Source organism: Setaria italica, chromosome VII, assembly GCF_000263155.2.
Source record: "Setaria italica strain Yugu1 chromosome VII, Setaria_italica_v2.0, whole genome shotgun sequence".
Taxonomy (NCBI): Eukaryota; Viridiplantae; Streptophyta; class Magnoliopsida; order Poales; family Poaceae; genus Setaria; species Setaria italica.
Genome location: NC_028456.1, coordinates 21,158,034 through 21,179,007, shown reverse-complemented (window position 1 = coordinate 21,179,007; position 20,974 = coordinate 21,158,034). Strand labels below are relative to the sequence as shown.

Below are 20,974 nucleotides of genomic sequence, written 5' to 3'. Positions count from 1 at the left end.
ATATCTTATTGCTTTGCTATTAAAAAAAGGTAAAAGAATAAAAAATCTTGGTTGACTTTGTAGTATCTAGACAGTGTCTCTATTAAGTGTAGCAGCATTGGAATTATAGCTACCCACTGTATCCATTATCCAAGCAAAATTGGAAGAATCGAACACTCCAACTCCAGATCGTAGGTTGCCGGCGCCGGAATTCGGAACTAGGATACAAACTGGCAAGGTCTGTGTCATGATGATATGAGAAAACAAAAACTACCACACACCACCACCGGTGAGCAATGATCATCTTCGCCACCAACCTGGAAGAAGGAACCATCGCCACCGGGCCTATCTGTATTTCCCGGTGGTGAGGACCCGATGATGACATTGATGATAAGCTCTTGCATCAATACTCTGATCACCCTGGACCACTCTAGGAACAGCAGCCTTTGCCCAAATTCTCTCCTCCTCTTCCTTCGATGCTAGCAACAGCACAATCAACAAGGGGAATGTGGGGACTGAGGGTTTGTTCCAGGTTTTTAGTGGTGATCCTAGCACATTCAACTCGGCCTTCTCCAAGGCTGTTGATGCGGTGGGCGCATCTTTGATGGGCATGGAAGAGGCTAGTGGGTTCTTGCCTAGGGACAACGGCTTCATAAAGGATGATCTCACATATTTGTTTCGCTCTATTTTTTTTTGTATTCTGTTTAGTAATGCTTCATATCAGCCTGCACAGCTTATTTAAATATGTTTTGCATTGAACAACAGAATATACTCTTGCTTTCTCAGCTTCGATAGGTAAAAAGAAATACAATTTCTTCGTGCGATCCGTGCAGTATCTAGCCATCGCTTTATCCAAGCAACATTACAATTGTAACTACTAGCCATTGCCCTTGGTGTGCACCAAGCAACATTGGGATCATCGCCGGCACTCCTAATAACCACCAGGTTGTTGAAAACATCTAGCGCACCACCGTACCCATTTACGATGTGCGACATCCTCATGATAACCAGAAGCTTCTAAGCCCATGCCATAGCATTCCCGTAGCTGTTTATCACCATGGCTACTACCCCGGAGGAATTCTTTGCTGAGGGTCTCATGGAGCCTTCACCACCATCCCCATCTGTCTTCCTCGACCTTAACCCGATGCCTGATTCCAATACTGCTGATAAGGGCCAGCTCTCCCATGATGACCTGCTGCTCCCTAACATCTCGTGCATGCACATGGAGGATGACATTGATGGTAAGCTCTTGTGCCAATACTCTGATCACCCTGCCCTACTCCAGGCGCAGCAGCCCTTCGACCGGATCCTCTCCTCCCCTCCCATCAGTGCCAAAAATGATGATGCAGCCAACAAGGGCAACATGGATCAGGCCGATGATTTGTTGCTGGTTAGTAGTGGCGATAAAAGCACTCTCAGCTTGGCCTTCTCCGACGGTGAGTATGTGGTGGGGGAATTCTTGAAGGGCATGGAAGATGCTAACAGGTTCTTGCCAAGTGACAACAGCTTTATAAAGGGCCATCAAATGAATCAAATGTTCATCAGAAGCAAACGTAAGCATCTGGAGGAGGAGGTAGGCAGGACCAGCAAGATTATGATGACGACGACGGAGGTGCCAGAAGAGACTGGCATCCATGAGATGCTTGATGATATGATGACAGGTGGAGACGAGGCATTGATCAGGGATATGGAGAAGTTGCGTACTGCCATGTCCAATAAGGAGGAGAAGAAGAAGAGGAGAAAGGGTTCTAGCAAGGTTACGAGGGATATGGTGGATCTAAGCACTCTGTTGATCCGTTGCGCGCAGGCAGTGGACAGAAGCAATTATTTGATTGGGGGTGAGCTGCTGAATCAGATCAAACAGCATGCTTCAACAACAGGTGATGCCATGCAACGGCTAGCTCAATGCTTCTCCAAGGGGCTGCAGGCGCGGTTAATGGGAACAGGAAAGCAGCTTCGGAATTTGCTAATAGCAGATCGTCCTTCGGCCATGGAGTTCCTCAAGGCTTACAATCTTTACATGTCAGCCTGCTACTTCAACAAGGTGGCACACATTTTTTCCGCACTGACCATTGCGCAAGTCATGAAGGGAAAGAGCAGGCTGCACATTGTAGGCTATGGTATCCATGGCGCATTCCAGTGGGCAGGTTTGATCCGCTGGCTGGCGAAGAGGGAAGGTGGACCGCCACTAGGGATGAAGATCACCACCATCTGCTGTTCCCACCCTGAGTCTTTTCCAGTTCAGTGGATTGAGGAGCAAGGGTATCGGCTCAGCAAGTATGCTAGTGAGCTTGGTTTGCCATTTGTGTTTGAAGTCGTCACAGCAGAGCGGGAGAAAGTTTGCATCCAGAACTTGAACGTAGATGCAGATGAGGTGCTTGTCGTGAGTGACCTCTTTAATCTCAGCACCTTAAAGGACGAGAGCATATTCTTTGATAGCCCAAACCCTAGGGATACTGTCCTCAGTAATATCAAGAAAATGCGGCCAAATGTTTTTATCCAGAGCGTTTTGAATTGCTCAAATGGCTCCTGCTTCTTGTCACGTTTCCGGCAAAAGCTGTTCTATTACTCGGCACTATTTGATATGTTGGATGCAATTGTCCCACGGGAGAGTGAACCACGATCGGTGCTGGAGCAGGAGTTGCTTGGGCGTTATGTACTGAATGCCATCGCCTGTGAGGGTATTGACCTTGCGCAACACCCTGAGAAGTATAGGCAGTGGCAATCGAGAAACCAACGGGCAGGCCTGAGGCAGCTGCCACTAAGACCAGTCGTTGTGAATGTACTTAAGGACAAGGTCAAGAAGCACCACCACAAGGATTTGTTGCTCAGTGAGGAAGGCCAGTGGCTGCTGCAAGGATGGAAGGGGCGCGTCCTGTTTGCCCACTCAACATGGGTAGTAGAAGACGGATCTTCTGAATGAAGCTTTAGTTCCTTGCTGCTGAGTGATAACATAAACTTCTGCAACTCCCTGAGAAGCATTTGGCCGTGCTGAAAAGCATTTGTTGAGCTGTTTAGTCATTCGGTGCGGGTTAGCGGCTGCTGAAAAGCATTTTATGTGATGTCCAAGTTATATCTGGTATTGAGGACTTGCTATAGACAACTGCCAGCACCTCTGTCCATGTGTTTTGAACTTTTGATCAAGTAGACGAGGAGGAAGACGGATTGTTCAATACAGCAGTACATCTAGTGCCACAGTATCATATTCTTGATGCAGTAGGTAGCATTCTTGTTGTATCTGCTATTCAGTATCGATGCGCACACATTTGTTTCTTGAAGCTGTGCATGTTAAATCTGACTCATTCACTCTGGACATTTTCCAAGAAACATGCAGGAGCTGCATATCTCCTGCCGTGAAACTTTGTTTTCTTTCTCCCTGTTTCTGATCACAAATGTACAGCATCGCTGCTTGTTTGCTTGCTAGAAGGATTGAACTTTGAATTGTTCATCTGCTGAATCGTGGAGACACAGAAGGTTAAACAATGGCTATTGAACAGAACGTCTCCATGTTTTGTCCGCCCGAGTTAAATTTTGTTGCAATCAGCAGGAGGTAATTAAATTACCTCCGGATCTTGGAAAGTTTAAGTGAAAAGGCTGAGCGATTTATATCGGTAATTTGGATCAACATTCTAGATGCAGTGTGTGTTGACGAAATAATCAGTCATTCGCTGCAATTATTTCTTTTGAGGAAGTCGGCAAAAATGCTGTACACATGTGAACCAAAAAGAAGTGAAAAAAAGAAGTGAATTCTGGGATATGTCCTGGATCCAGTGCAGCAAAATGTCTCTTCTTTTATGATATCTTGCTCTACTTTCCATGGGCGACTTGAAAATGATTTACCGGTAGGTAACGTTGTTTTCTGGAGAAAGTTTCCCCTGTGACTCAGTCATCAGAACAAAAGACGTACCACGATATAAGCTAGGAACTATATGCTGACGTGTTCATCCTTGTGATCACCGACACATGAGCTCCTCCTATTTTTTTCTTTAAACTTAATGAGCTCGTCCTATTGACTATGGCCTTATGTTGGATTCACCGACACATGACGGTAAAGCCAAATGCCGCAAGCAGTTCAAGTCCATAACTAATCTTCGCCATCTGCACCACACTAGCAATGGCGGTCACTGCTGAGTGAGCTAGCTCCAGCTGGGCCTCATGGAGCGCGACAGACCGTCCTCCTCAATCTTCCTCGACCTGCCCCCGACGTCGTCCCAGGTCGACGGCAGCGAGGATGATGGCGACCACCACGTGCTCCCCTACATTTCACGCATGCTCATGGAGGACAGCATCGTCGACAAGTTCTTGTGCCAGTATCCTGACCACCCCGCGCTGGTCCAGGCCCAGCAGCTCTTCTCCCACATCCTCTCTGACGCCTCCTCCTCCGTCCTCGCCGAACAGCCCTGCAACTTCGCCGAGCTCTTCTCTGTGCAGTCATCGGCCCCGGCGCCCGCCGCTGCCGCCGTGCTGTCCGTCGCCCAAGGCAGCAACATCGAGGATACGGCCTTCTTCTTGAATGGCATGGCCACGGACGCGGTGGAGTCCATTAATAGCTCGCTGCCAGCAGAGAGCACCGGCTGCTGCATGGACGTGGTGAGCATGGCGTTCTTCAAAGGCATGGAGGAGGCCAGCAAGTTCTTGCCGAGCGACGCCATGACGGTGGGCGGTGGTGGTAGAGGCCAGAAGAAGAGGCTTGACGGAGACGACGACGAGGCAGAGCTCGGCAGCACCATGGGCAGGAGCAGCAAGCAGATGGCGACCGCCGCCGACGGCGAGGAGTCGGAGGAAGCTGCCGCGCGCGAGATGCTGGACCAGCTGATGCTCAACGGCTGCGTCCCAAGCGCCGCCGACATGCAGGAGCTACGCGCCGCCACCACGGAGATGGAGAAGGCGCCGCGCGGGAGGCGCGGCACGGGCGCGGCGGTGGACCTCCACACCATGCTAATGCGTTGCGCGGAGGCGGTGGCGGCCGGCGACCGGAACGGTGCGGCCGACCTCCTGGAGCGGATCCGGCGCCACTCGTCGCCGGCGGGGGACGGCGCGCAGCGGCTGGCGCACTACTTCGCGGCGGGTCTGGAGGCGCGGCTGGCTGGCGGCACGGGGAGCCGGCTCTACCGGTCGCTCATGGTGCGGCGCAGCTCCCTCTCGGACTACCTCAGGGCGTGCCAGCTCTACATGGCCGGGTGCTGCTTCGTCCCCGTGATCTTCCTCTTCTCCAGCGAGACCATCTGCAGAGCCGTTGCGGGGAGGAAGAAGCTGCACATCGTGAGCTACGGCTTGGGCCGCGGGCTCCAGTGGCCCGACGTGCTGCGCAGGCTCGGGAACAGGGACGGCGGGCCGCCGGAAGTGAGGCTCACCGGCATCGACTCCCCGCTGCCGGGGTTCCAGCCAGCCGAGCTCGTCGAGGAGACGGGTCGCCGGCTCAGCGACTGCGCGCGCCGGTTCGGCGTGCCGTTCAGGTTCCGAGCCATCGCAGCGAGATCAGAGGATGTCGTTGCAGATGGCCTCGACATTGATCCCGACGAGGTGCTCGTCGTCGTCGAGAGCACGTTCCATTTCAGGTCCTTGATGGACGAGGGCGGCGTCGTCACCGTCGACGGGAGGAACACGAACCCCATGGACACGGTGCTCAACACGATCAGGGAGATGAGGCCGTCCGTGTTCATCCACGCCGTCATCAACGCATCGTACAGCACCGCGTTCTTCCTGACGCGGTTCCGCGAGGTGCTCTACCACTCAACGGCGTTGTTCGACATGATGGACACCGTCCTGCCCCGGGACGACGACAGGAGGCTGCTGCTGGAGCGGGACGTCCTCGCGCAGTGCGCCGTGAACGTCATCGCCTGCGAGGGCGAGGACCGGATGCACCAGCCTCGAAGCTACAAGCAATGGCAGGCGAGGAGTCGGCGCGCGGGGCTGCGGCAGCTGCCATTGGACCGTGGCATTGTTCAGATGCTCAAAGACAAGGTGAAGGAGGAGTATCACAAGTGTTTCGAGATCAGCGAGGATCAGCAGTGGCTTCTCCAGGGATGGAAAGGGAGGGTGCTCTACGCCCTCTCCACGTGGACGGCAGGCGATGACTTGGCATAGATTCGATCTTTGGTCATATGACTTAGCATGGGCTTGGTACATGTTTACTATGTATGATCTGATCTAGTAGTTTTCATCAATGAGATAGCAACACACACATCAACGAAGAAATTGCTGCTGGGTTTTTAGAGATAACCAGTGTGGACATCTTCGCCGGGAACGGATGGAGGTGTTAAACCTCTATTGTTGAGAGGACCCTAGAAACTTTTATTGTTGAGAGGATGTGTATGCTGCGCCATAAGGTAGATTAGATCTACGTCGTGGCAAAACTTGTAATAAGTGATGACTTTGTACGTCGTCGGATGTAATTTTGTTATTCAAATTTCTAGAAAACTACATGCACAAGGAAATTAATCCTGAGTTTTGAATTCTTAAAAAAAAAAGAGGGACGCAAAACCACGTCAAGATGATATGTGTCATCCCTTCTTGCGCCGAAGATCTTTGCCATTTTCGAGTGAACTGGGACTACATTTCGTTCCAATTCTATGTTTCCACGCCCATATGTAATTATGTTTCGAGCAAACAGCTAGAGTATGTTCTTTTACAATAAAGTTCTAGTGGGACTTTGTCTAGGTGAGTTCATGTATATTTGAAGCTTTTCTGATGATGTCAATATATGAACTATCTGAAAAAAAACTGTACCAAAGATATAAAAGCATAATAACAGGTGATCATTGTTTTGAACGAAATGATATAGGTGATCATTGTAACCAAAGTAAAGGCCAAGAAGCTTAGTTGTTCATAGAAGACATCAACACTGATACCCAACTTAAAAAACCCATCAATATCCACAATCACTACTACATTATCACCAACGCTGTCATCACCACCGGTTTGGATATGTTTCATAGAAGACATCAACACTGTTGTGCAGTAGTGAATACTGAATTCTAACGTCTGGATCATCAGAATATACCATCATAATATTGAAAGTAGACAGGAAAAAATAGACAAATATACGATATGCTGAGCTACAACATGAAAAAAAACAACAAACAAGCACCATCTACGATGATATGGTTGCCTGGAGTTCAGACGACCTAACCTAAGACAAATATTCCAATAGACACCAGGTCCACTGCACTGCACATAACCCTGATGATCAACTGGTACAGTTTCCCCAGCAAGAATAAACATTCACCCTTGTGCATTGAATTTCGATCAACTGGCAGTTTTGCATTTTTTAACTGTCCTCATTGTCAGGATCCAGAAACATGTAATTATTCATCCTTTAGCTGAGCTCACAAGAGGAAATTTTGTACTCCATGCATCTAATAAGATTTCCTGATCAAGTCCAGATGCAAGTCTGTTGACCATGCACCTAGCTATCTCATTGACATATTCTTTACAGGTTTAGAAGCAGCTAGAACTGGTTTAGCAACTGAAACTACTAGGACTGAAACAATTGGGGCACTGAACAGGGTAATCTAGTTTTTTTCTCGAACACGCAAGAGAGCTGCGCATCTTTGTACTAAGAGAAGGAAATGATGGTCCAATTACAAAAGAAACATCACATCACCTTGGACCAGAGTGAAGGATGCTTGAGTTTTGACAATAGATTCTTACAGTAAAACACTCACAACTAAGACCTGACCACAACATATCTAACAATCTATGCAGCCACCCGTCCTGAGTCCAGGGCTGCAAGCCCTTTGGCTCCAGCCATCTGCCAAAGATGTGACTCGTCATTGAAGGCCCGTAGAGCTTCCTGGAGGTTAGGAGCACAGGGTAATCTAGTGAGCGATAGTAAATACCATTTAACTAACAATAGGGTAATCTGGTGATCGTGTAACAATAGACCTAACCTCATAGATGTAGCTACTTTCTATAATAGTTGTGGTCTGTTGCATCCTCATAGGAAAAGTCAGAAATATATCATCATTGTTTTAAAAAAGGTAACAAATGGATTCACTCATAAAGTCAACTAGACATAGTTGCACATTTGCACAACCATAAGGACGTTATACACATCCACCATGGGCAAAAGGCTCATGCACACGCTCCCTGACAAAATTGCAAAGATCTAGAGCCATAGCGACAACATTTTTCATAAGGGTTTAAGTTTCAGTTATTGACTGAAATCTACTGAGTCTGCAACTGAAGTACTGCGCTGTGCTGCCTTACATTTTTCTCGTTTTCGTACGTGTTTCAAAATTTAGCTCAGCCAACTGCGCAGGACTGTGATATCTTAATCCATGTATATGTATGCATGTTTGCACAACCATTTTGCTCGAGCTCACATACGATTTCCCAACCAGTAAGGTCAGGAATCGAAGAGCAATCTCCCTCGTAATTCAGTTCGTTACCATTTTAAGGTTAGAAACAAAATCATCAGAAATGAACCGCGCACATTGACAGCATTATATTCCCAATTGAACCTTTGTAGTAATACCCAAAGCAGCGAAAACCCCAGAATTAATCGCTCAAATATGCAAATCTCTATCATTAGACGTTCAATTTTGAAACACTTGCAAATCGTTAGTACTAATGCCCAATGATTAATCTTTATCTTGATCTCAAACCACGATCCTAATTTTTAATTTGGCTCATCAGACCCATCACATGGACAATCCGACGAATGCCTGGTAGATAGCCACCGCTGCTGCCCGACGTGATGGTGTGGCACCGTGGCTAGCTAGCGGCCATGGCTGCAGGCGAGCTCCATTCAGTCCTTGAGGCACAACACTATCTAACTCGTCCTTTTTTCTCATTTATGATCTGTGCATATCAACTCGAGTTCTGATGCATGTTCAGCCCTCGGGCTAAGGTGGCCAATTTCTCATTCCTCTCTAGCATACGTCTGCATCACTGATGAGTTATCTCACTTTATTTCTTTTGTTTATATTTTGTTTCATTAGTGTTTCATCATCTCGATTCATGGCTCCGTTGTTATTGTGGCTGTATGGTTTGTAGGCTCAACGTACGAGAGTTGACGCGGGAGCTGTCAGAGTCGTGGCACATTCGTGGTTATGGGATAGCGCAGTTATTCGTGCCTGGGTACCACACATCTAGGGAAGGATAGCCTGCCCTATTTGCACGGCACGCACACACGATCGATCATGCCATCCCACGACTAAGAACATGCCATGCATGAGCCGGACTGCCCCCGCATGAACTCGCATGCGTTGAGCCTGTTAACTGATACGACCACTGCTTACAACGGAGCCATAAATCAAGATGAAATACCAACAAAACAAAATAGAAAGAAAATAGGTAAATAAAGTGAGGTAGCTAATCAAGGGATACGCTAGAGAGTGAGAATGGGTCACCTTAGCCCGGGGCCATTCGAGAACTAGAAGTTCGGAACTCTTGGGATATTACACACGGATTCTATACGGGTTCTTAAAAAAGATGAGATGGATAGTGTCTTCGAGAGGGATGATTTGGGGTAGCGTGTAGAGTGTAGACTGGTTCTTCTAAATTAGTTCACTGGCAGTTCAATAGATGAGAACTAATCTTTTTTTTATAAAAAAAGAGGAATTGCTCCCTACTGATTGCATATTAACTTAGAGCTGAACTAAGCCCACATTTCTGTAGTTTGCTCGGTTATAGCTGAATTGAGAGCATCTGTACATGTCCGATGCATGCGCGTTCATGCAGGACTTTCCTAATCATGGCCACTACTTGAAGTCTGTAGCGTATGTTCTATTTGACGCCAAGACGATGAAGACGAGCTCTTGAACACAAGAACACCATGGACTCTATAGATTGGTGTTGCAAATAAGAAACTGCAGCGTTTTCTTGACTCTATTGCTTTAAATAGAATAAACATTAGGACTTGAAGTGTTGGCCATAATCACCACGAGACGCGCGTGACGTCTGCCACGCTACCTCGCACAAGCCTTGCCATATCACACAAAGCTCAAAGGCGTTTCGCGTGTTACAAGTGAACGAAACTAGGAAAGCCCCTGCATGAACGTGCATGCCTTGGACATGTAGAGACGATCTCGATTCAGCTACATCCGAGCACATTAGGTGAATCAAGGAAAATGAAATGCAGTATGCTAACTTGGTGGTTAGAATTTTCAACAGTGCCAATATTATCTAACAATAATCTCCCCTTAATACTTGCACGGTTCACTTGAACTTGATGATGCTGATCTTCTCATGCAATTCATTATAATCATATATTGATTCACTTTTGGACATTTCCGTATAATGAATATGCAGATAATTGTATTAAGATTAGGTGTTTACTTTAGATTATTTTCAATAACATCATATGTGGATAATTTAGATACAAATAGAAGGGTATTTTAAGTTATTTTTAATAGCTAAGGCAGCAAATAAGCTTTTCGGCTGCTAGTAATCAGAACAAATCACAGGAACCAAAGGCTACACACCTCGAATACACAGATTATCAAATGACTGAACGTACAGGCAGAGAGCAGTTACCGGATGCATAGATGCGCGATTGCTTCCTCCGACTTCTAAAACGACGAGTGAAGACGTACCCTGAGAAACAGTGGAAACAAAAACCGAGTCTCCTGTGATAACGGATGGATCAGAATCTCTCAAAAATCGACGATACTTGAACCCTGATGAAGCGCGACACTCACTGCAGAGAAGACACTTACACTGCTACACGGTTGCCACCGGATGCCACCCCGAGCCGCTGCCGGCGCTGCGGCGTTCATCGTCGGCCGAGAAGAGCTTAGGCGATCAGATGGAAGCCGTGCTTTGGGAGAGGAACATGATTCAGGATGTTTATGGGCGTCGAGGCCGTGGCGATCGGATCGAATTCCGCTCACGTCGCTAAACCATTCCAAGTTGCACGCTGTGAACAGGTCCTCTCTGCCTTCCCCTGCCCTCTCAATTCTCATTCCCAACAATGACAGTTGACAGGTGGACCCATATTGCCTCTCAAGTTACTCATATCATTTTTTCTCGGATCGAGGATTTGGGCTCATGCCGTTTGCCAAGGTCACAAGATTTTTTTTCCCTAAACGCAAGGAAGATCAGAAATCGTTTATTCTCGAGTTAACCTTGCACACTTACATGACAGCAGACATGCAGGATACACGTGGACTCCCAAATCATGCCGACAACAAGCACGCGGGGAGCAGAGTCGCCCTCCTCACTTCTCTCCTCACAGCTCGACCTTCTTGGCCTGATGCTCCTCCCCGGTGCCGGCGCCCGCGCCGATGCTCTTCTTGGCGTCACCGTCGCCGTCTCCGCTTTACTCGCCCCCTTTTTAAAAGGCACAACACTACCCAAGTCGGCCTTTTGTTTTGGAGAGTCCATATATGATCCATGCGTATCAACCCAAGAGTTTTGATGCCCGTATGATCCTCAGGTCTCTCTACCATGTCACTAATTAGCTATATCACTTTATTTACTTTGTTTACATTTTGTTTTGTTAGTGTTTCATCTCGATTCATGTCTTGTTGTTGTGGTTGTATGAGTTTCTAGGCTCAACGCATAAGAGTTCACGCTGGAGCTGTCCGAGTCATATGTGGCAAGTTCGTGATCATGGGATCGCATGATCAATCAGTGTGCGTACTATGCATATAGGGCAGGCTAGTAACCGTGTTTAGCTTGTAAATTTTCCTCTGAATAGTTGATCAATATATCCAGAAATGCTACCAATTTTAGCAGCACTTATGAACATAATATACACAATTTATGCAAATATTTTTGTCACAATTTTTATAAAAATGTTGTTAGACAACTTATGAACATAAGCTGTACACGAACGATATCCATACAGTACAGATGGTACGATAAAAAAATAATTGAATGGAGAAAAAAGAAAAAGAAAAAAGAAAAAAAAAACTCAAACACCACGCGCGGTCTTTGCGCGGGCTCGGGAACCACTACCACGCGCGCGGACTTGCCGTTGTCGGCGCCAGCAGCACTCGAGCGCACGTATAATTAACATTGCGTAACTTTTAGGCTATTTCGCATTGACCCCATCCCCATCGAAAAAAACCACGAATAACGTTTTGCCTAAAAAGGTTGAATTGGGCTATCCTATAGGCATGATCCATGTTAGCTTGTGAGTGGTGAGGAAATACCGTACAATGATCCTAAAACCCCATAAACCCTTGATTTTGCTTTGCCTCACATTATCGCCAAGGCTATGCCGACCAGTCTCTGCCACACCTTCACCTCCATCTTTGTTCCCACTTACTCCCATCTGGTTCAGCCTTTCCCCTCAGTCCCCCTCCGCTTCTCTCCCTCTGACCTCAGTTCACCGCGATTCTGACCGCCAGTTATCTCACCAACACACACGGACACAAGGTTGAATATGGTTATTTGGTGCTACTATAAACAAGCAGCTTTTATCCTTGTATTCTTAAACTATTTAAAGTGAAACTACATCTTAAATTAGCAACTAATGTGTCTCATTTGGACAGCACTTGCGCATTGCCTACCGCGTCATCCCACGACCGCGCAAACTTGGCGTCTGCGTGGTCGTGGGATGGCACGGCCGGTACTGTGTAGGTGCGGTCCAAACGAGGCAGATTACTTCGCTGATAATACAAGGAGAAAAGCTGTCCGTTTACAGCAGCACCTAGCACCGGTGTTCCACAACTTGTGTTCGTGTGCGCGTTCGTGAGTTCACCGTCGACTGCAATCACCTGAATGCTAAGAACGCACCTAGAATGCAGATTACCTGAATGACTGAACCCGCAGGGAAAGAGCACTTACCAGAAACAGATGCCCAATCGCTTCCGACTTCAAAAACGACTAGTGATGAAGACGTACCCAGCTGACAAACAGTAGAAGCTGACCAAGTTTCCTGCGATCAGGGATGGATCGAAAACTCTCAAAAAATGGATAAGTACTTGAACCATGAAGCGCGGCGCTCGCTGCGGAGAAGACGCTTACACTGTCATACGGTTGCCGCGGGATGCCACCCCGAGCCGCCGCCGGCGCTGCGGCGTTCATCGATCAGCCTCTCCACCACAGGAAAATTCGCGCACGGAGTCGGGATGGAAAGATGGAGCCTGGCGATTATGGAGGAGTTCGTAGGGAGACGAGCTCAGGCGATCTCAGATGGAAGCCGTGCTTTGGGAGAGGATCAGGATCCAGGATGTTTATGGGCGTCGAGGCCGTGGCGATCGGATCGAATTCCGCCCACGTCGCTTCACCCTTAATTCGAAGTTGTGAACGATTCCATCTCGACGCTGTGAACAAGTCTCTCTGCCTTCCCCTGTCCTCTGGATTTTCATTCTCTACGATGACAGGTGGACCCATCTCTATTATACGAAATCTCAGCCAAGCTTGGGGACCCGATAGTGCCACGTCGCCCGTTAGCCCAACAGCCAAGATCCGGCGAGGAAGCGATATGAACCGTTCGATTGGTGTCGGCGCGGGCTACACGCCCGTTAGCGGCGAACCGGGCGCTCGCGAACCCGCTCCTTCCCACGCCTCTCCGCCTGCCCCGCCGCCCGCCCGAGGCGCCGACCACTGCTTCCGCTCCTCCCTTCCGCCTGCAGGCTGCAGCGTGGCCGCCGTCTGCCTGCCACGACGGCCACGAACTTCGGCCATGTTCAGTTCCCCAAAATTTCAACTTTAGCACTGTAAAAAAAAGATTCCCCATCACATCAAACTTGCGGTACATGCATGGAGTACTAAATGTAGACGAAATTAAAAACTAATTGTATAGTTTTGTTGTACTTTGCGAGACAAATCTTTTGAGCATAATTAATCAATGTTTGGACAATAATTCACAAATACAAACGAAATACTACCATCCTAATTTTGGCACTCCCAGATTGGGAACTAAGGCCTTCGTTCACTGCGCGTCACACTCCCCTCTGCCGCACGGGGCAGTGAGGCCACCAGCCATCCCCCTCCTGCTCCGCCTCGATGGTGAGGCAGCTGCTCCTCTCCTCCTGCTCCCAGTGCCTCTCACCTTCCTTCCCTTACAGCGCCACACTCATGGCGAGAAGGCGCGCGCAGGAACGAAGCGTGCGGAGGGGGCTATGGCAGATCCACCCTCGGTCGAGCACCGAAAATGTACCCCGCCACCGGAGGCGGCGGGCCCGCTTGGCGGCCACAGCGCCTGGAGCACGGGGCGGGCGGGGCCAGCGGCAACGCGGCTGCGCAGCGTCTCAACCACAGACGCGCTCTCACCGCCGACGGCCGTAGCAGCCTCTGCAGCTCTCCCTTCTGTCCGTGCATATGGCCGCTGCTCCCTCTGACGAGCTGTCTCTACTGCACACAAGTTGTTTGTAGAAATGCCTAATAACAAGAACGGAAGCAAGAGCCTGTAATATTGTACATGATTATGCCCCCGCACAGGTATTAGTCTATCCACAATATATATTCATTTGAATTCAACATCCACCAATTTCCTACCAGCAGCTGGACATAACCAAAACAGCGATTACTAGCATTACTCACTGAGAAATGACTAGAACTATTCTTCTGTGCTGTATAAATTACCATTTTTATTAATTATTACTCAAGGAATTGTGCTTCTTTTGTGGTACTCAGTTTGTTGAAACAATTATTTCTCAAATTCGTGTCAAATGGTAACATTCAACTGGGTTCCATGGCGACCCAGCTGAAGGAAGCATGTCTCTCTAATTAGGAAAAGCATATGGCTGCCTGTACAAGTCGGCGACTTGCTGTTAATAAACATAATTAATTATACTTATCCTTAGTCTCGCCGGATACAAAGCAACCATATAATAATGTTGTCTTAATCTCATGTAGAATATGGGCTTAAAATTTCATAACAACTATTAGAGAAATCAAATAGCTCTCTTAGTTTCTGAACTGCAAATACTGCTCTTCTAATGTTTTGGGCTACAGATGTGTGCTCAAACAGGCATCAAGAACAAACTTTTTGCATGTATCCATGAAGGAATGGCTATGTGAAATTTAAATGCTACGACATAGAACAGATGAATCAATAAGATAGTAGGTTTTGAGGTTGCAACCTAAAATTAAAGCACCCGGACAATACTGATCTGAAACTTGGTAGATAGTTCGAGAGCATATATGAGTTTATTACTGTAAAACATTTTACATAATAGTATGTCCATAGCTTTACTTCCTTCATGACTACTTAAACCATTTTTCATTTTTATTTTACAGTGTTGATTCTCTGAATGTCAACTGTCACAAGATATTAAGAACATGAAAATCGTACAAGGTAATGTAAACCATTGCATTCTGTATTAGATCTAATAATTAACCAATGAATCTGTAATTCCCAAAGCTGGCAAAAAATTGAAATGCCATCTGATCACTTTTAAATCTCTGTATGCCACTACGGGGTGTTTCCAGAAAGCTCGGCTGCTCATGGTTAATTACCCCAGGAAGCTCGGCTGCTCATGGTTAATCCTTAATTCCTTATATACTATGCTCGCCTAGGATATGCCTTGGGACTGTTGAGAAGTTCGGTGCCCCTTGCTATGTTAGTTTTGCACTACTGAACCCGCCTAAAATTTCTAAACTAGCTCTCACTCACATGATGTCAGCCATAAGCTTTATTTCACCTTTGGTAAGATCTGAAGAGTGCTCATACTCAAAACAAGGTGGAACAGTAAGGTAATGTCTTTGCTATATTCTTGATGTCATTTTACATAACCCTTTTATTTAAAAAAAAAATCATAAACCTGAAACCAAACCTCATATAATAAGATTCCACCTCCGTTGACAAGTGCCTCAGTTAAGCCTGAAAAGACAAGTTATGGCAGCACTTTTCCACGAGCACTGTTGTAGAAAAATAGAACGAAGACTCATGTCAATCTTTTGTTGTATAAATTGCCTGTGATCTGTCTTCATCTCTGCGTTAACCTATTTGTCAGGTGTTTGCGAAAAAGGTTATGCCAGCATTTCTGATAGGATCTGCAGCATCTGGGGGAGCACTTCTGAAGAAAATAGGATAAAGGCTATGAGGTCAACCTTTTGCTGTACAAATTGCAAGTAGCCTCTGCATGATATTCACATGTATGTCAATAATAACATTCCCTTGTGTTGTGCACTTGTCAGTCTTCGATGTTTATCTACAATTACTTCATGTCTGTAGTTTATGATTTATGATATGCCGGCCACACTGGTAGCATGCTCACACCTTTTTGAGTTGACATATGATGGAATGCCTCATTTGCTTACCTCCTGCTCAAATTTGATTCTGGTGTCTCTGCGCTATCATGAATTTGTAGTTTCTTAAAGTTTCCGGGCACATTTAACTCGGCACATTTAACTCTATCAGGTAGGTAGACATAACGTAATATTTACGTACAAACTCACTCGATTTATGTATAGGATTATGTATAGGATACAATGACAGTGCGGCAAAACTTCTTCATCGATCTTTTGGCGAAGCGAATGAATATCAAAGATATATTTTTGCTGACATAAAATAGATTTGATTGCCTAGCTTTGTTTAATTAAATAATTATGTTCTTGATTAAATACTAGTTAATATTTGTGCTGATTTTTATATTATTATTCTTGTCGTGTATATTGCAATACTAATGTTTTGTTGCCGGGCATGATCCTAATCCGCGCAATATGTGAGCCACGGGTCAAAATACCGAATATACATAGGCCCAATACCCACTGGCAAAACCATCATGCCAGGCGCGGCAACGGCCGCGCCAAATTTCTAGTATACCCTCTCAGGTTATCATTTTTTTTACTCACATCGAGGATTTGGGTTCATGTCATTTGCACACACAATCACAAGATCTCTAACTTTTTCCCTGAACGCAAGGAAGATCAGAAAACGTTTATTCCCGATTTAACCTCGCACGCTTACATGGCAGTACGACACATGACACACTTCTCTGCATACAAGATACATGCTGACATCCAAATCATGCCGACAACTTGCACGCGTAAAGCCAAGTCACCACCCTTCTCACACGTCACGCCACCGTTCACAGCTCGACCTTCTTGGCCTGTCGCTCCTCCCCGGTGCCGGCGCCGCCCGCGCCGATGCTCTTCTTGGCGTCGCCGTCGCCGTCCCCGCCGGCGATCCCTACCACGCGCGGGCCCTTGATCTGCTCGGGCGCCAGCTTCCTGAACCGCACGGTGAGCACGCCGTTGTCCAGGCTGGCGGCGACGGAGTCGAGGTCGGCGTTCTCGGGGAGGCGGAACTGGCGCCAGAACCTGCCGTAGGAGCGCTCCTCCCGGTGCCAGTGGTCGCCCTTCTGCTCCTCCGCGCGCCGCCGCTCGCCGCTCACCCGCAGCACCCGGTTGTCCTCGACCTCGATCTTGAGGTCCTCCCTCCGCATCCCGGGCACGTCGACGACGATCTCGTGCGCTTCGGGGGTCTCGCGCCAGTCCACGCGCGCCATGGACACCATGGCCACGTCGTCGCGGTCGAAGCCGAAGGGCACGTGCTCCAGGATCCGGAACGGGTCCGCCAGGAGGCCCACGTCCGACAGCGGCGACACGGCCGCCGCCGCTGCCTCGTCGCGCCCGCGCCTGCCGTCGCCGAACCACGGGAGCAGAGCGCCGTCCGCCACCGCCGCGGCCATCACAGCGAGGCACGCGAGCGCGAATGCCACGGTTCCCTTCGACATCATCACTGGTCCAAGGAGGTGTACGCACTTCAAGCGATCGAACAGAAGAAGATCAGCTGAGCAGGAACCCCGCCCGATTGAGGTTGCTAATTCGAAGCTGCCGCTTGGTTTTGGTGCTCTTCCTCACTTCCTGGTGTGTTTTCGCTGGATATGCCGCGATGGTGACGGGATGGAGAGGGGGTTGATTTATAGGGTGGTGAGGGGATTGGAGAACGCAGCGCGGTGGCGAGCGAGAAGGTTCGGCGAGCTCGAGAGCGTTCGAGGGTGTTGCAGAGGTTGCCGCACGGCTAACGACTTGCCCGATGGCGGGAGAGATTTCCCGAAGCATCTCAGTCAATCACGGCCAACGGATTGCGTTCGCTGTGGGCTGGGCCGCGTCGCACAACATCGGTGGGCCTTCGCGTGTTTCTACTGCTACTAGTTGAACAAAGGCAACCACGCCATGAAATTCCTCAAAAGAAAAAAAAAGCATACCATGAAAATGACAACATATAGCATTCTCAGACCAAGCTAACTCAGCAGCAACATCTATGAACCGAGAACAACACTTTCATGCTGGTATTACAGATACATCCGCGAATCCAGACTACAGTCAAGGAGTGTCGACAGAGAACTACACAGGAAATTGTTTCAGAGTTTCAGTAAAGCTGGTTTACAGTAGGGCCCAGCAGACAAGTCCCTTGGGTTCATTACTAGGATGGGCCTTGGTGCATCTCATGAAGAGCTGCAAACAGTCATAGCAAGGTCTTTCGGAGGTGGTCAGGTGGAAAGCATGTTCAGCCACGCTTGAACTTGATGCACATGAGATATCTCTACATACCACACCTGACAAAGCAATGCTTATCTCTTGACCATATAGCACCAACTACTCATAAGTGAGACAACAAAACAGAAACGAAGCTACCTGATTCGAGTCTGCTAAAAAGTATCTTCTTCGAAACCTAAAAAACAAGTAGTAGCCTGGAGTGGTTTACATTGAGAATTTGAGATAGATGAGTAGTTACTTTTTTCTGTTTTAGTTTCTACAATCAACATGGAGGGAGGGTAGCCTCTACGATGAGCGATTCTAATTTTTCCAGCAATGCAATCTTCGAATTTGGTTCAAAAGATGAAGTTTGTGTATGAAAATCGGATCGATTGGAGGCGGATGCTAGCAAAAGTCACCAGGATTAGCTCTAGTTTGAGCTTATCGCTTGTCAATATTTTGAATATAAGAAATGATTGCGAGTCCTGCAGCAGTATCCATGGAACTCTTTCTTTCCTGTCCCATGGATATTGCTGCAAGACTTGCAATCATTCCTAAGAAAATTCAAAATATACAAAATCGATAAGCTCGAACTAGAGCAAACTCTGGGTGAATTCTGGGAGCATCTGCCTCCCATCCGATCTGTCTTTCATACAAAACCATATGTTTCGTCTTCAAAACAAAATCCACGTTCTTGAAACAGAAAAAGGGGGGTTGCTGAAAAAATAGGAATTGTTCACCATGGAGGTTAACCTCTACGGAGACCGTAGAAACTAAAATAGGAAAAAAGTAGTTACTTGTCTATCTCAATGTAAATGAATGAAATCACTTGGTCTTCCTGTTGCAACCGCTCATTCTTACTTTTCTGTTCAAGTCTAAAGAAGAAGAGGTTTTATTAGCAAGCGTGAATCTGGTAGCTTCTACTTTGTTCTGTTGTCTCACTTATGAGGAACTAGTATTACCTGATCAAGAGATAAATCTTGCATTGTTAGGTATTTTCTTTTCAGGTGAGGTGTGCATAGATATCTCATGTATCAAGTTTTTCACGTGGGTGTGTAGAGATATCTCATGTACTGAGTTCAGGTGCGGTGTGTATCAAGACCTGCAAAACAACTACCACGTGATAGTTAAAGAGCAATACAGCCTATAAGGCAAAGTCATGGAAAATTGTTTGCTAATTTTCTGAATATATTAGCATCTGTTTCATTGTGGCCTTTGAAATTTCAACATACTAAACTGAATCTGAAATAAAACCTTGGTTGGCAGATGCAACTGATCCTAAGTTCCTAACACAACCATCAGCACAAGGAGATCAAATTTTTCTAGTCAAAAACAAAAGAGAATCTCATCTATTTCGACAGCCCACTAGGATAACTGGATAACCATCAAAGCACGCAACTTGGGCTATTTCTACTCTGAACAGCACATTCTCTGTAACTTTTGTGAGCAGAAAAGGGGTAGACAGTTTCAGTGCCATTAATAACATAGGACTCCCCAACCAATTTGTTCTGCAGTACACAAAGGCAAAGCAAACTAAGCTCTCATGGTCGCCTCTAAACCAGGCAAGCTAAGCATTATGAACGAACAAACATGTATCATACATGATACCTTAAAGATCTAGTACTAACGAAGGATTGCTATTTCTGATACATCATAACCTTCTATGAAGATCTGTCAAAAAAATTAAGACTAACGAGACTGAGACGTCCTTGCTTACTGCATCTTGGGAGTACAAATTTACAACTCATTCGCATGGCCACAGCATCTTGGGACTAACTAGATACCTTCCACATCTAGTACTAACCTATTGGCCCTCATTCCCATGGCCACAGCATCTTAGGACTACAAATTTCCAATTGCAACAATACTCATGTTTGATGACTAAGTCCCAAAGATTCCGTAAACTAACATTCAATTTGCTTCAAACACCAACGTTTACCGCGTGCAAATCCCTAAATGGCTAAATCTGTATGCCAAAACCGCACAGATCGGCCGCAAGATCTCAACATCTTGACAGGGGCGCCATTTCATTCAGCTACAGGAAGGGGATAAAGGTGGCGAGGGAGACGATTCCCTGGGGGGAGGGGCTCTCTGACGTACCGCAGGAAGCTCAGTGGGCGGAGGAGCCGTGGAGGCGGTTGCACGCGACTGCGCGGCCTCGCCGACGAGGAAGACGCCGAAGGCGACGATGGCGAGTCCCCGGCGCTAAACCTTGTGACAATTGCTTCCAATATAAGCAGAGTTCTCCTTCAAAAAGAAAAAGAAAGCGACGATGGCGATGCGCATCTGGTTCCCCACCATGGGGGTGCCTCCGCCACTCGTCCTGCGGCCGGAATAACTCCCCCGTCGCGCTCAGCATCTTCCCTTCTTTATTCCCGGCGCCATCGCCGCCGACGCTGCCGTCGCTCTGCTTCGCTCTCACGCTACGCGGAGCGAGCGAGTGGCCAAGAAGGAAATGGGCTGGGCTGCTGCCATTATGGGCTGTAGATGGGTCTCACTGGCCTCTCTTGGATTTTTGGAATTGGACGGATTTTGCAATTTTGCTCTTACAGTCACCGACTCCATTTCCACTCAAATAAAAAAATGGCGACAGTTTAATTGAACCATGGCAATGAGCATCGCCTTTCAAAAATAAAAATAACAACGAAAATTATGCACCGAATTCACG

At 47.3% G+C, this 20,974-nt stretch overlaps 3 protein-coding genes and 2 long non-coding RNA genes across 15 annotated transcripts; 3 read left to right on the top strand and 2 right to left on the bottom strand.

Moving 5' to 3' along the window:
• The first annotated feature begins 853 nt into the window (after positions 1-853).
• Positions 854-3,267, top strand: LOC101784266 (scarecrow-like protein 9). The gene has a single exon (XM_004977971.3). The coding sequence runs from the start codon at positions 1,037-1,039 to the stop codon at positions 2,900-2,902; it is 1,866 nt and encodes a 621-aa protein (XP_004978028.2). The 5' UTR covers positions 854-1,036; the 3' UTR covers positions 2,903-3,267.
• Positions 3,268-4,134: 867 nt separating this feature from the next.
• LOC101783857 (scarecrow-like protein 33) lies at positions 4,135-6,066 on the top strand. The gene has a single exon (XM_004977970.2). It carries the CDS (start codon positions 4,135-4,137, stop codon positions 6,064-6,066), a length of 1,932 nt encoding a protein of 643 aa, XP_004978027.1.
• A 1,270-nt stretch (positions 6,067-7,336) lies between these two features.
• Positions 7,337-13,258, bottom strand: LOC101766710. Of its 3 annotated transcripts, none has more exons than XR_215529.2 (4): positions 12,901-13,258; positions 10,644-12,811; positions 10,462-10,553; positions 7,337-7,774 (listed from the first exon to the last, which is right to left on the bottom strand). It is a non-coding gene; the product is annotated as an uncharacterized LOC101766710 (long non-coding RNA). The 3 variants fall into 3 exon arrangements; XR_002678446.1 differs by having other exon boundaries at positions 7,337-10,553; positions 10,644-11,008; positions 12,721-12,811; positions 12,901-13,251; XR_002678445.1 differs by having other exon boundaries at positions 7,337-10,553.
• A 541-nt stretch (positions 13,259-13,799) lies between these two features.
• Positions 13,800-16,142, top strand: LOC101766429. Of its 3 annotated transcripts, none has more exons than XR_002678465.1 (3): positions 13,800-14,319; positions 15,121-15,178; positions 15,313-16,142. It is a non-coding gene; the product is annotated as an uncharacterized LOC101766429 (long non-coding RNA). The 3 variants fall into 3 exon arrangements; XR_002678466.1 differs by having other exon boundaries at positions 15,121-15,576; positions 15,837-16,142; XR_002678464.1 differs by having other exon boundaries at positions 15,121-16,142.
• Positions 16,143-16,729: 587 nt separating this feature from the next.
• LOC101766163 (23.2 kDa heat shock protein) lies at positions 16,730-20,751 on the bottom strand. 7 transcript variants are annotated; one of them, XM_022828348.1, is made up of 3 exons: positions 20,605-20,749; positions 20,407-20,517; positions 16,730-19,419 (listed from the first exon to the last, which is right to left on the bottom strand). In XM_022828348.1, the coding sequence occupies exon 3, from the start codon at positions 17,562-17,564 to the stop codon at positions 16,914-16,916; it is 651 nt and encodes a 216-aa protein (XP_022684083.1). In that variant the 5' UTR covers positions 17,565-19,419; positions 20,407-20,517; positions 20,605-20,749; the 3' UTR covers positions 16,730-16,913. The 7 variants fall into 7 exon arrangements, with proteins under 7 accessions (XP_022684083.1, XP_012703265.1, XP_012703268.1 ...); XM_012847811.2 differs by having other exon boundaries at positions 16,730-19,408; XM_012847814.2 differs by having other exon boundaries at positions 16,730-19,181; positions 19,269-19,408; positions 20,407-20,740.
• Positions 20,752-20,974: the final 223 nt, after the last annotated feature.

Coding starts and splice junctions, on each gene's coding strand:
- LOC101783857 (XM_004977970.2), top strand. CDS start 4,135: ATGGAGCGCGACAGACCGTCCTCCTCAATCTTCCTCGACCTGCCCCCG.
- LOC101766163 (XM_012847809.2), bottom strand. CDS start 17,564: ATGATGTCGAAGGGAACCGTGGCATTCGCGCTCGCGTGCCTCGCTGTG.
- LOC101784266 (XM_004977971.3), top strand. CDS start 1,037: ATGGCTACTACCCCGGAGGAATTCTTTGCTGAGGGTCTCATGGAGCCT.